General features: G+C 40.3%; 1 protein-coding gene across 1 annotated transcript in view; it reads right to left on the bottom strand.

The window, feature by feature from the left end:
* DDX4 (DEAD-box helicase 4) overlaps nt 1-14,918 on the bottom strand; it is a 116,003-nt gene that overhangs the window by 57,181 nt on the left and 43,904 nt on the right. Inside the window, exons 7-8 of the mRNA XM_032769030.2 lie at nt 9,934-10,029; nt 9,501-9,578 (exon numbers count right to left, since the gene is read on the bottom strand). Coding sequence (XP_032624921.1) covers nt 9,501-9,578; nt 9,934-10,029 — 174 coding nt within the window. The remainder of the gene's footprint in view (nt 1-9,500; nt 9,579-9,933; nt 10,030-14,918) is intronic.

The raw sequence follows: 14,918 nt of genomic DNA, 5'->3' as shown, positions 1-14,918 counted from the left end.
AACTGATCACTCTCATTAGAGTGCGTATGGTAACACCCATTGTTTCCTGTTCTCTCTCTCTCTCTCTCTGTGCGTATGTGTGTGTGTGTGTGTGTATATATATATATATATATATATATATCATCCTACTGTATTTTCCACTGCATGCATCCGATGAAGTGGGCTGTAGCCCACGAAAGCTTATGCTTAAATAAATTTATTAGTCTCTAAGGTGCCACAAGTACTCCTGTTCTTTCTGTGGATACAGACTAACATGGCTGCTACTCTGAAACCTAAAAATTATAGGTAACTTTCTAACACAAGAGTATTGAAACCATCTTGTGGTAATTCTATACTAAACCTGATAGAGAGAGAGAAAAATAAATTGATCACGGGAATCAAAATTGATTGTTGCCTACATACAAGTGATCATGATCTATTTATGTGCAAACAGAATATAGTCCTACACAGGAATAATTACTTCTACTTTAAAAACACAGATTTCTCAAAGCTGGAAACAATCATGAGAAAAACTGAATGGGACAAAAAAATAAAACAAAGGCATGAATAGTAATTGGGAATTGTTTAAGTATGCTTTCAGTGCCTAAAAACAATTCCAAAATAATCACAAAACCACCCACCTTTGGGTAAAATGACTAGTCTACTCAAGAGGGGAAGCAAAAGCAGCAATAATAAATCAAAAAATTATAATACATGGTAAAATGGGAAGCTGATACCAGTGAGTACAAATCAGCAGTTAAGATATGCAGACAATTGGTAAGGGAAACTAAAGGTATCAATGAAAAAGGTACTGCTAGTATATTTGAAGAGAAGGAATTCTTTAAATACATCAGTAATAAACAAAATTCTAGCAATGGTATAGGTCTGATCCTAGATAAAGATGGTAAAATTATCTATCATGATAAAGAAAAGAAAATATTAAATTCACATATCTGTTCTGTATTTGGAAAGAAGGATAACAAATTAGTATTTTATAGGGGGTAATGAATATTACCTATTCCATCAGTGACAGGGAGGATGTTAAACAGCAATTAAACCTTTTTTTAAAACGCAGTAATTTATATCCAAGAGCATTAAAAGAAGTCAGTTAGTTCTCTGAACCAATAATATTGCTTTTTAACAAATCCTGGAACATTGTGGAAGTTACAGAGCACTGGATAAAAGCAAATGTCATATCAATACTTAAAAAGGGTAAGCCCAGGTTAACTATAAGCTAGTTAGGGTGTGTCTAAACTGCAATTTGACACCTGTGGCTGGCCCATGTCAGCTAACTCAGGCTTGCCCAGCATAGGCTAAGGTGCTGTTTAACTGTGGTGTAGATGTTCAGGCTCAGGCTGGCACCTGGTTTTAGCACCCTGTGAGGTGGGAGGGTCCCAGAAGTCAAGCTGCAGATGGAGCCCAAACATCTACACTGCAACTAAGAAGTGCCTTAGCCTAAGCCTGGCAAGCTTGAGTCAGCTGACCTAGGCCAGCCGCAGGTGTTAAACTTCAATGTAGACATAACCTTAGCCTCACTTCTATCCTAGGCAAAGGCTCATATGGACACAATCAGCAAAGAATTAAAGGATGGCAGCATAATAAATGTCAATCAACAGTTTTATGGAAAAATAGGTCTTGTCAAACCTGTTTTTTTCTTAAATGAGATCACAAGCTTAACTTTATCAACTCACTCTTGACATAATATATTTTGATTTAGTTCTTCTGCATGACATTCTGATAAAAAATTATGACTCTATAAACTCAATATAGCCCATATTAAATAGGTTAAAAACTGGTTAAACAATAGTTTCCAAAAACTAATCATAAAAATGGGGAATTCTCAACCAATGGTGGTGTTTCTAGTGGAGTCCCATGAGAGCCAATCTATATCTTTATCAATGATGTGAAAGAAAATATAAAATCATTGTGGGTAGGATTTACCATTTTACCAATTTTTGTCATCTGCAAATTAATGATGGGGACAAGTCAGTTATACTAGCCAACCAGGACTGCTTGGTGAGATGGATTCATCAAAATATCAGGCTTTTTAACACAACCAAATACAAGGTCATACATCTAGGAACAAAGAATATAGCCACACATGCAAGATGGTAAAGAGTATCCTGGAATGCAGAGACACAGAAAAGGATTCTAGCCAAGAAAGATAAACTGAACATGAGCTCTCATTGAAATGCTGTAGCTAAGAAGGCAAACACCATCCTTGGTTGTATAAGCAAGGAATATCACAGAGGAGTAGAGAGGTGTCATTCGCGCTGAATAGCAGAACCATTACTCAACACTGTATCCAGTTCTGGTGTCCATGCTTCTAATAGGATGTTGAAAAACCGGAAAGGGTTCAAAGGCTGGTTCTATAAGACCCATCAGAATTACATTAAAGCTACAGGGCAGGAGACACTCCCAAATGCAGAGGATATACATGAACTAGTCCTTTTAGAAATTTTCAATCAAGAGGAATGAGAGACTGTGGTATATATTTAAGCAAAGGCGTAAAACTATCAGACAAATTTCCAAATCCAGTCACTGTCACACAAAGTAACTAGAGTCCCTGGAGGACAAATACTCGGAGCTCCTTGTAAAATCTTTTCTTTGGCAACTAGACTAAACCCAGGAAAAATCTAATAGAGGTGGGCCAATTGAGAGGGCACCACGGAGCTCCTGAAAACAGAAGATGACCAGGGACTCAAGCAGTTAAGAGACATATGGTCAGGATGTACAGATATTATCTGGTACAAATGAATTATCAACAAGTAATTTTTGACCCATAGTAAACTGGCCATCAGATACACCACTGCATTGGTGAAGAAAAAACAACAGATGTCAAAGGGCATAACCTGGAATTGAAAATGGGTTCGCAAAGTTGCAGGTTGGATTGGTGGCACACGCACATGGGGACAGCCTTTGTTGTAGGAGAATGAAAAATGCTGACACAAATCAGAAAGGCCGGGCCTCAATGCAGAAATGACCCTTGCACACAGTCAGCCTGGGCAGAACTAGTATTCAGCTAAACTTGTCTGCTCTCCTTCCCCTAGGATAAGTCTTAACTGAAAACCCCAAAATGTCCTCAGAAAGAGGAATAATTGTTTCTGGTGAAGAGAGGCTTGCAATGCTGTTCTTCACTAGCTTTTACCTAGACCAAATGAAGGAGGGCAACAAGATGGATGACAGAAAGGAACTTCAATCTATGGGAAGACTGTTCATTTTGAGAGCCAATTTGTCCAATATGGATTTTTAATTTGATGTGGAAAGCTTGAAAACTTTGACAAAGTTCTGTTCAAAAGGGGTGGGGTGGGGTGCACAGGAATGGAGCAGCCTAACAGAGTGTGGGATTTTTTTTTATTTTTCTTTCCTTTTCTCTTCCTGTTTCCATCCTAGGATGCTGATGTTGTGTGTGTCATGGTACACCAAAGCCTCTTCTCGAAAACATGAACTAATCACTTCAAACATGGTAGAAACTCCCCTAACCTACTGGGCTATCCAGCCTCACAGTTGCAAAGTCTCTGCTGCTTCTGCAGCAGCTACAGCTTTGTTGCTCTTGCAGTCTATGACTTGCTTCTTGAAGACACAGAGGAATGCCTTTTTATTTTAATCGTATGTCTAGAAATAGAGGATACGTAGAGAGGGGAGGAGAGCAGGGCTGACCATGAACACTCACATTTGAAATCACTTCCTCATAAAGCTCTAAGCTTAAAAGCCTTACTGAAGTAGCACACCTGTACCACAAAATGATATATTCTCCTCCCTTAATGGCGGGACTGGTACTCTGCTGCGTTTTCTCCTAGAACATAGGTTTTCGACAAGCTTCTGTCCTCCAGAACTTGTCTTTTTGGTTGGGCACCATGAAGAGGGATAAAAATTAAAAGTGTAATGGAAAAAAGGAGCGGGCCAGAGGAACCGCATGCTTCAAGTGGAGGCAAAACACCAGGGAGTTAGCAAGGCAGTCCCAGTTCTCTGAACAGCTGGCAATAAATTTTAACAGCTCACATAGCACTTAAATAAATAATCAAATCTCCCCCAAACTCTGGCTTCTGTATTTCCAACTACTGGAATCTCGCACCACAGTGATGCTTTTTCTTGGCAAATTGTTCTGTGATACTGTTCCGCTCCACTCTTGCTGTCTTATCTTTCTCAGGTGCAAGGAAAGCAAGGTCACTCAGCTGTGTCTGACACAGTGCTGAATGCATTGGAGAGAGTCAACACAACATTTCCAGAAAAGCATCAAGAAAACTTGACGTTATGAAATTCAAGTAGCTTTGGACTCCAAATGACAAACTAAAACACCTCCACGGCATTTGCAAAGTAAGACACCTTGAAAGATTCATGAACCAAATCTAAAGAAAAATATGACTATTTTCCCATGAGTTTAAGAATTTCCTCCTTTGACTCTTCTAAAGCTATATTTTGAAGTCACCAGGGACGGAGGAACCAAATAGCGTAACTACCTATTGAAATCCCTCACATTCAAATGTTAGTTCCCCAATTATATTGCCAAAACCTTGAAGCATTTCCTTTGATGGTTATGCTTGACTTAACACAGAATCATGTGAAATTTTGTCTATTTTGTCTAACAGACAGCATACATGACTATTCCTGTGGCTTCGATAGTCTGCATTTTCAAAACCCATTGCTTCCCACTGTTCTGAAGGAAATTGTAAAAGAATCTCAGATCTGAGTTTGCTGAAATCATTCACCATGTTCTCAAATATCTGTAGGACTTGGAAAAAGGTAAATTTTCTTTGACTGAAGGATTCCAGAGACTGCAGTCCTGATAACTAAGCTCCCATGCCATAACAACAGATTGAGGAAGAACATCAAATCCAACAAGGACAGTTTGCTTTTTGCTCAAGGTGTGTCCTCACTCCTGCATTGAGTGGCAGTTTTATCTTCTAGTCACTCAACTATACTCTGAAAATTTACTATCATTGCCTCAGCGGCTTTCATTTGAGTTGCCCATTTAGTCTTGCCGAGTACTTTAGATATAAAGTGCAGAACTGGTTAATTAAATTGTTTAATTGTTCACTTTATCAATGTAACTTCTGTTCATCATTTCATTACACTTGTCTATATTGTAACTTCTGTTCACCATTTGCTACACTTGCCTACATTGTAACTTCTGTTCATTGTTTGCCATATTGTAATTCAAACCCCATTTTAAAACGCTCACTCCATTTTGTAAAAGCTTCCTCCAACCTTCATTTTTGCAAATCCTGCTGTAATCTTATTAGTTTAGTTTAGATATATGAATGAGGTATGTATGGATGATGGAATCAACCTCCAGCCTCAGCCTGTCCTGATGAAACAGAGTTCAAAACACCACCAGCTGAAGATGCAGACAAGAGCCCTAATAAAGTAAAAAGAGTCCACCCTAAAAAGAAAAGGTACAATAGAAGGAAGATCAAAGCCAAGTCCCAGGCTGAAAGTCACACCTGCAACTGACAAGTGATCAATCACCAAACCCAGAAGCAGCGTGACTCAGCAAGACCTATAGCCTCTGGATTCAAACTAAAGCCTACAAAATGGATGGGTGAGATGGAAGATTTTGAAAGGTAACATTCTGTTGCCAACATGGAAGGGCATCAATGCAGGCCCAGAGACCAGCTCGTCCTTGTGCCCGGCTTTCCTGGCCAGCTACCACCACAAACTATGAACCCAAGCTGCAAAATCAAGCCACAAACTCAAGCTATATTCAGGACTGGTAAAACATATTAGTTATCATAATAAATGTGACATCTTTGTCTTGCCCCCGAAAAGATCCTGTGTAGTTTTGTCTGTACAACAAAAGGTGGTCTTTGTTCTTCAGAAGCCTGTTCAATTTAATCTGCTGCATCAATCCTGTCAACTTCTTTAGAGGCCTGAAGTACATCAAGTTCCTTTATTCTTTACAAAACTGTACTCTCTTCAGTAAAAGCTTGAAGATAAAGACGATTTTTAGACATTAGTTTTTGCCCATTGGTAGAGTCTGAAATATTCATATATTTCCTGCAAAGCTGTGAAGAAAACCTTTAGGTCTATACTAGCTTTACGTTCACCAGCATGAATCAAAACTAGGTTAATCTTATGTCTGGGCAATCGTTATATGGTGCATACACTATCTCCCTTGCCTGAAAGATATTCTCTCATATTTGCTTGCAATCCCCCATGAGCTCTGGCCATAACATTAGCCATGATATCCCTGGCCAGACACGTATTTGGGGTTTAATCTGTACTTGCAGAACAAAACATTAGTTAACTGATCAAACAAGGATTCAGCATCTGCCTGCCTCACTGCTACAAAGCACTCGTCTACATCCACTTGTCTTTTGATTCGATCAATATCAACAAAGTTAAGCAAAATGGCTATTTGATCAACATGGCTAATATCCATGGTTGCATCTGCAATGACAGTAAAAAGAAAACGGAATCTCTTTGCAACTAATAAATATGTGTCTCCAAGTATCTGATGTTAAGAGACTGAGTTCATCAGCAATTGTCTTGCTCAAGTACTTGATTCTCTTGGCGTCACTGATATGATGGGCAAAAGTTGTATTAGGTCTGGCAAGTAGCTTAAGGATGCTCAAGTAAACATCACAATTGTTGCTCTCCAGCACTCCGTGGTGGCTGTGGAAGGACTAAAATTTTGACTGTGTCAAGCAATATTTTAAGTATTTCTTGACATTTTCTAATATTTTCAGATCTTTGTTTATCAAAACATGCATTGATACTATGATCCTATGAATATACTAAGCCACTGCATATGCAAACCTTCAAGCAGTGCATTTTTCATTCTGTAAATGAAAATGAAAAATGGCAGTTTGTTTGGGCTGGCAAGGACCAATCATACAAGGATACGCAATCCTTCAGGTTATAAAGCTGAATCTTTAAAGTAACTTTTATCAGATGGGGACTTGAAACCTATTTCAGCAGGGAGACTGGTTTGTCCTGTTTCATTGCTGACCTGCTCATCTACAAGGCCTTTGGTTTTGTTCCCTTCAAGTTTGTCTACAGGTTTTAAACAATTAACCTACCAATCAGTTTTCAAATCTCACACCTGAGGCTTCAAATTCTGTAACAGGAATATACGAAGACACAGGGATATACAACACTTCCTAGAGAATCAACATGAACATAGGAAAATTACCAAAAATAGCTAATTCAAGATGGGAGTGGGGGAGAAAAATCTTTCAGAAAAAGAATGTAGGGACTGAAGGGGGAAAGAAAAAAAAAAGGTTTGAAGTTCAGCCCTGGAACAGTAGCTAAAGACTATGGCTGCCAATTAATCACAGTTAACTCAAGCTAATAACTCAAAACAAATTGTGATAAATTTTTTAATCAAGTTAATTAATCGCAGTTTTAATCACACTGTTAAACATAATAGAATACCAACTGAAATTTATTATACATATTTTTGGAGATTTTTGTACTTTTCAAATATATTGATTTCTATTACAAAGCAGAATACAAAGCATACAGTGCTTACTTTATATTTTTTATTATAAATATCCGCTCTACAAGGAAGATAAAAGAAACAGTGTTTTTAAATTCACCTCATACAAGTACTGTAGTGCAATCTCCCTCATGAAAGTGCAACTTACAAATGTAAGTTTTTTGTTACATAACTGTACTCAAAAATAAAACAATGAAAAACTGCAGAGCCGACAAGTCCACTCAGTCCTACTTATTCAGCCAACTGCTAAGACAAACAAGTTTGTTTATAGTTATGTGAGATAATGCTGCCCACTTCTTATTTATAATGTCATCTGAAAGCGAGAACAGGAGTTCACATGACACTTTTGTAGCCGGCGTTCAAGGTATTTACATGCCAGGTATGCCACACATTTGTATGCCCCTTCATGCTTTGACTTTTTATCTTGTTACAGCGCAAATATTTGTAATAGAAAATATAAAAAGTGACCGCTGTACACTTTGTATCCTGTGTTGCAATTTAAATCAATATACCGTATATACTCGTTCATAAGCCAAATTTTTTTTTAATAAAAAAAGGAAGCACCAGAGAAGAGGGTTAGCTTATGAACAGGTATAGAGAGAGAGATGGGACATAGCGCCTCCCCCAACAGAGGGAGCAAGGAGATGCAGCACAGCCAGCAGAGACAAAAGGGAAGAGGTGGGGCCAGATTCTCTCCACTTCTGGCCACACTGCTCTCCCCCCAACCTCTGCAGCAGCTCCAGGGCTGCAGAAGTGCCGCTTGGCCCCACCCCTCCCAGAGCAGGCTGCGGCCGTGCCGCCCAACCCAGCCCGCTGGAATATGGTGCTGCCGCGCTGCCCAGTCGGAGCAGCTCCAGCCAGGTCAGAAACATCCTCTCTTGGCCCTCCCCAGATAAAGTGGAAATGGATGAGATGGGGAGAGTGTGGTGGTCCCAGGCTAGCGGTGGGGTCATGTGGGGGGTGGTCACAGGGGTTACTCCCCTGACTCCCAGCTTCTCCCTAGCGAAAAAATTTCCCCACCAGTTGCTGTCCCAGTCTGTCAGGGTAAGCAGTTGGCATGCCGGGACACTTTGTTTACTTAGGTTTACCTCCATGCCTGCAGATGCTTGAGGTAAACAAACCATCTCCGCCCACCAGCAGCTTATCTTGATGGCCCAGGAGCCAACGTTTGCTGATCCCTGAATTATAGCGTCGGCTTATGAATGAGCTATACAAATTTACTATTTTTACTTATCCATCTTGGCAGGGTCAGTTTAGAAACGAACCAGCTTACGATTGAGTATATACGGTAATTGAAAATGTACAAAACACCCAAAAATATTTAAATAAATAGTATTCTATTATTGTTTAACAGTGCAATTAATCGTGTTTTCAATCTCGCAATTTTTTTTAATTGTTTGACAGCCCTACTCAACAGCAATGCTAGTAATAGTTCTATTGTCTGATAATAAAGGATCAGACCACCAGCTCAGATATCCACCACCACCACAACCAATTGTTACATCCTGCTGAACAAATATTCTGAAAAACTGACTAAGCTAGTTGCCACCTACAATTTAAAGGCCTGAAACACTGATTCTTGGAGGACCCATAAATTTAAAGTACTAATTCTAAAACCAGTGATCAGGAAAGTGCCTTTTCAATCTTTAGAAAGTGTTGAGTAGTTAAAGGAATCCAGCCTGCTTTTTTGAGGGTAGAGGACATCATCATTCCAATAAGCGATTCATTTATTGTAGTAAATAGAAACCAGCAGGGCTGGTAGTATACATGTAGTTGTGTAAACATATCCCATGTCAGTAGCAACAAAATAATTCTATAACCTGGCTTCTGCATGTGATACCCCAGTTGCAGACACCCTGCTTTTCTCTTTAAAAAGAGACAAGACTAAAAGCTTTGCAGACCCCTCCCATGTCTGTTAGTTAATCTCTACACTCAAACACAGAAGAAACCTAAGTTAATATAACTGTAGGCTAAAGAATGTTTAGGGTTAGTGGAGAGGAAGAGAATGAGCCAAGGAGCAAGCAGAGCCAAATAAATAACAAAAAGAGATATAAATACTTAACAGAAAGTATAATCTTACCTTTAGGACCTCCAAACCCTCCTCTCCTAGAGATAAAGACGTTATCGGATTGCTGTCCTCGTTGCTCATTTTCAGTTTCTGTAGTAATTTATACCCAAAGTAATCAGAAAGTAATTATACAAAGCGGAAGAGTTCAAGCCTGAATTAGCAATTTCAACTCAATGAACTAAAAAAAAAGTGGCAATACCATCAAGTTATCTTTTATAAAACTATATTATTCCTAAAAAAACCCACTCCTCAATACCAGAAATGAACCTGTTCATGTAACATTTTAAGTTTCCATATATTTCTGAAGCACAAAGAACATTTCATTAACTCGTACCTTCATTTATTCCTTAAATCTTTTGGGAAAGCCCTCTGTCTACTCAAGTAGAAATTGAATTGAATTTTTGCTCCATGATGAATACAAAAATCTGGATGCCATACAACTTACTTTGACTCTGTCCAAATCCTCCACGGCCACCTCTGAAACCACCTGCAACACCTCTTCGTGTGCCAAGACCTTCTGAATAGCTTCTTTCCTGAAAACCTACAATACAGAATAATAGCAATTTACCACCTTAGTTTACACTATTATTTTGCATCCACAGACTTCAAGGTACTTTTTAGAAAGGAGAATAAACATCATGATCCCAAAATTATAAGTGGGAAACCTTAGATGTAATGATTTGAAGTGACTTACCCACAGTCTCAAGAATCAGGTCCTTTTCAGTATGCTACTCTTTACATTCAAGCAAATTTATATAAAAGCTATTCCGGGAGAAAACTTGTTCATCTTAGCCTCTAAGGATAGAACAAGAAGCAATGGGCTTAAACTGCAGCAAAGGAGGTTTAGGTTGGACGTTAGGAAAAAGTTCCTAACTGTCAGGGTGGTTAAACATTGGAATAAACTGTCTAGAGAAGTTGTGGAATCTCCATCTCTGGAGATATTTAAGAGTAGATTAGATATATGTCTATCACGGATGGTCTAGACAGTATCTGGTCCTGCCATGAGAGCAGGGGACTGGATTCAATGACCTCTCGAGGTCCCTTCCAGTCCTAGAGTCTATGAATCTATGAAGCAATTATTACAGTTCACAAGATAACAAAAGTGAAAAGCTACCTTTTCTGTTGGTATTCCTTCTTGGTACTACACAGTGACATATATACAAGTGGAAGGAATTAAGACCTTGGACTATTCTTCCACATTGCACTTCTACATTTGTGGATTAAGATACATAACTCCCTACCCTCCAATCTTCCACTTTAGTACAGATTCTCCAATGGCTAAACCAGAAGACTCAGTCAGATCAGGATATTATACCTATCTCCACCACAATACATGACACTTCTAATGAATCACTTGTTTCAATGCACCAGTAATGTAATGAAGTAGTCTCAGTTTAACAACTGCCTAATCCTGTGTACCTGTACTTTTATTTGATTTTACTTGTGAAAAAACAGCTAAGAATATGGAATACAGTACAGCAGATAATTTCAGATTTCTGGTACCAAAACTTCTTGTCAAGTTAGGGTTTCAGTTGACACCATCAAGAAAACCTTGCTCCACTTTGCAAGGTTAAGTGTGTCTGGTAGTCCTTTCTGCTGTTCACTAGAAAATTCCAGACAGGAGAAGAGCACAACTGCAGTAGATGAGCTGTGAGAGGAAGGAATTTGAGATCCCTTCACTCTGACACAGTACACATAAGAACACAGGCAAGGTCTTTGGCTGGGAAACCAAAAAGTTCACAACATCTGGGAATCAAACTGTCTGGACCACGCAGAAGCGATCCGTATCAGCTTAGCAGAGTCCTGTATAATCTTGAAGAACACTCTAGAAATCAGTGGGACCAGTGAGTAAGCATACATCAGAGATGATCACATGATTAAGAAAGCATCAGATAGGAATTCTGAACTCAGACCTCTCCCTCAGGTCCACTCAAGAGTAGCCCACTCAAAGGAGATGTCCTGGAGAATGGAGTTTGATCTCACACCTGTGACTGGAAAAGAAGAGCCTGCTCAGTTGGTCTGCTACACTGTCCTATAGGCCAGTATGCATACTATCAAAAAGGGAGATTTGGTATCTGATACACTAGCTCCACAGTCTGATTGCTTCTTAACTTAGGGTGAAAAATTCTCACCCAGTGCTGCAAGTTGGCACAGACCATGGTACGCATATTGTCCATTGTTATTAGTATAGAACAAGTGATGGAAAAACCTCAAGCTTTGTGCACTGCTCTGAGTTCCCACAGATTGAAATGCATCTGCATCTCATGCAGTTCGAAGGCCCTGCACTTGCAGACCTTTCACGTTAATTCCCCACCCCAAGAGCATGATCACTAGATTCTTGGATGGGAGGGAGAGGTGCAAAGAAGACTCCTCTTTTCAGACTTTTTGGGGTCTACCTACCATTTCAGGGAGAACAAAGGGATGTATCCACATGATGCTTGGTGGGGGCATATACTGACCTCAGCCAGACTGACATGCATCCAAAGGTGTAGTCTAGCATGTAACACAACAAAGGGCACAAAGCCATGTTCCTAAATGTGAGAAATCCTCACTATGGTCTCTGGGTTAGATTCCAATTGTGCTAAGATATTCAGGTTCTCAAACCCATCCGCAGGCAGAAGGATTTCAACAAGTCCACAGCCTAACACTGGAATCTTTGAGCAGTAGTTAGGTTGGACTTCTGCATGCTGACTTTCAAGACCAGATGCACTGTAACTGCTAACACCTTGGTGAATGCCCTCAATGCAATCAATAGTCCAAAGGTAGTAACTCAATACTGAAAATGTTCATGACCTGCCACCAACCCTTAGGTACTTCCTGTATGATGGAACAGATATATGGAAGCATGCATTTTGGAGGTCAAGAGACGCAAGTCAGTCCCCTGGATCCAGGGAGATCATCAAAGCAAGAATCATCATCCTGAACTTGATTTTCAATCTATGAACATGTTAAGCATCAAGCCCAAGATGAACTGTCATCCCCTTTTCTTTTTTTGGGGATGACAAAGTATTTGCTGTAGAATCCCCTCCTTAGGTATTGAGGTAAGACCCTTTCTTTCACTCTAAAAGAAGCAAGAGGGCCTCTTGATATAGCAGATCCTCATAAAACAGACCCTTGAAGAGAGATTGGGAAAGAGGGTTGGGAGTAGGCACAACATGAACCTGGACAGAGTATTCTGTTGTAATCATATCCATAACTCACTGGTCTGAGGCGACACAGGAACATATGTGCCTGACAAGGGCTAGATGGTCCCCAAAAGAAACTCAGTGGTTCTGGATCAATGGGAGTAGGTTTGAACCTTCTGACAGTTCTATCAAAACAAATGTAAATATAGAACATTGTGGGTTCTATATTATGTTTTGCTGGAATGGACACTGCAATGAGTGAGCTGCAAAGGTTGTCTGTGTCCTCTGGAAACTGAAGAGGTGTGTTTCTGGAAGGGTCAGCTAGTCTTTGGTGACAGGAAGAAGATGGAGCTGATCTTTATTAGATGTATAATTGTGGTCTGATGTGCTTTCTTTTAGGGACTAAAGTGAAGATTCTGAGGGATCTAAGTTGCCTTGGAGTGCTTCAGTGTGTGAAGGGTTTCATAAGTTTTGGAGCTGAACAACACTGATCCTTCAAATGGCAAGTCCTCCACTGTAAATTGCACCTGCAGGTTAAGCCCCATCCTTGCAGCCACAAACTCTTCCCAACTACACCTCTAGTCACCGAGTAAGACACTGTATGCAACACATCCAGCCCAGCTGAGAAGCTGGTCTTTGCAATTAGCTGGCCTTGTCTTCCCTTTGCATCTGCTAGTAGCTTGTTTATAAAACACATGAATTTTTCAATTCAATTCAGGAAGTCATACTTCCCCATCAGGCCTGGTAATTTTTAATACAGCATTAAAAACTAGTGGCCAAATAAATCACCTTTTAGGATCACAGTCTTTTATTCTGATGTGTATGATGGGTTGATATACTGATTAATCAATCTGAGACCACAGTGATCAATAAAGGGTTGGTCTCCTGAAGGCTACAGCATCTGGAGTATCATCAATATCATTAAAATGAGAGACCCTAGAAGTACACGAGAAACTGCAATTTATCAGAAGTCCCTTTATTAATATATCTACCAAGCAGATAAACAATCCCACAAACAATGAAATACAGGAGCAGAGAGAGAAATAAGCCAAAAAGTGTTCAGCCCTACAACTGGCATCCATCACATCTCCCGCTGGGGGACCCCAAGTATGAGTCATTATCGTCCGCATTAGTCATCATTACCATCCTCATCTGTAGTTGTCATGTTAGCATCTTCCCAGGTGTTCCCCCACAGCAGAGAGGCTGGGCAACACCTTATCCTGAGTTACTCTTATGCCGACAAAGGCTCATACATATGTGTAAGGGTTCCAACCCTCTTTTCCTTATCTATACTTCCACATACCACTCATTTAGGAGTACATTTTCATAGGCTACCTCGTGAGTTCCTTCTTTGCTCACTAACATTTACATCAAATAGTTACCATTGCAACTTGTGGTCAAGCTAAAATTCTCAAACATGTTACTACGGATCATATTGGGATATAAAACGGTTACTTACCTCTCATAACTACTGTTCTTCGAGATGTGCTGCTCATGTCCATTCTGATAGGTGTGTGCACGCACCACATGCACGATTGCTGGAAAGCTTTTCCCTAGCAGTATCCGTCGGGTCAGCTGTGGAGACCCCTAGAGTGGCATCTTTATGGCAGTGTATATATGTCCTCGCCGACCTGCTCAGTTCCTTCTTGCCGGAGTACTCCGACAGAGGGGAGGCGGGCAGGATTTGGAATAGACAGGAGCAACACAACTCTAAGAACAGTTACGAGAGGTAAGTAACCATTTTTTCTCCTTTGAGTGATTGCTCATGTGCATTCCAATAGGTAACTTCCAAGCAGTTACCCTGGGGGAGGAGTCGGAGTTCACCTAATCACCAAGTGCAGGACAGCTCTACCAACCCAGCATCATCCCTCATTTGCTGGGTAATGGTGTAGTGGGAAGCGAAGGTATGAACTGAAGACCAGGTTGCTCCCTCGTATATATCCTGGATAGGGACCTGCGGCAGGAGTGGACACCACCTAAGCTCTGGTAAAGTACACCGTAAGCGGAGGGGCTGGAACTTTAGCCAGGTCATAGCAAGTCCTGATGCAAGACGTGATCCATGACAAGATGCGCTATGACAAGATTGGGAGCCCCCTTATTCTTTCAGCGATAGCAATAAAGAGCTGCGGTAACTTACAAAACGGTTTTGTGAGTTCAATGTAAAATGCTAAGGCAAGTGTAACATTCAAGAACGGAACATGCGCTCCCTGTTAGTGGCATGGAGTTTAGGAAAGAACACAAGTAAAAACCGGGAGACAACCTTAGGCAGGAACGCAGGATGGGGGCATAGCTGCACCTTGTATTT

The sequence above is a fragment of the Chelonoidis abingdonii genome, chromosome 6 (genome assembly GCF_003597395.2).
Source record: "Chelonoidis abingdonii isolate Lonesome George chromosome 6, CheloAbing_2.0, whole genome shotgun sequence".
Lineage (NCBI taxonomy): Eukaryota > Metazoa > Chordata > Testudines > Testudinidae > Chelonoidis > Chelonoidis abingdonii.
Note: the sequence above shows the minus strand (reverse complement) of the source record. Positions and strands in the feature narration are given on the sequence as shown.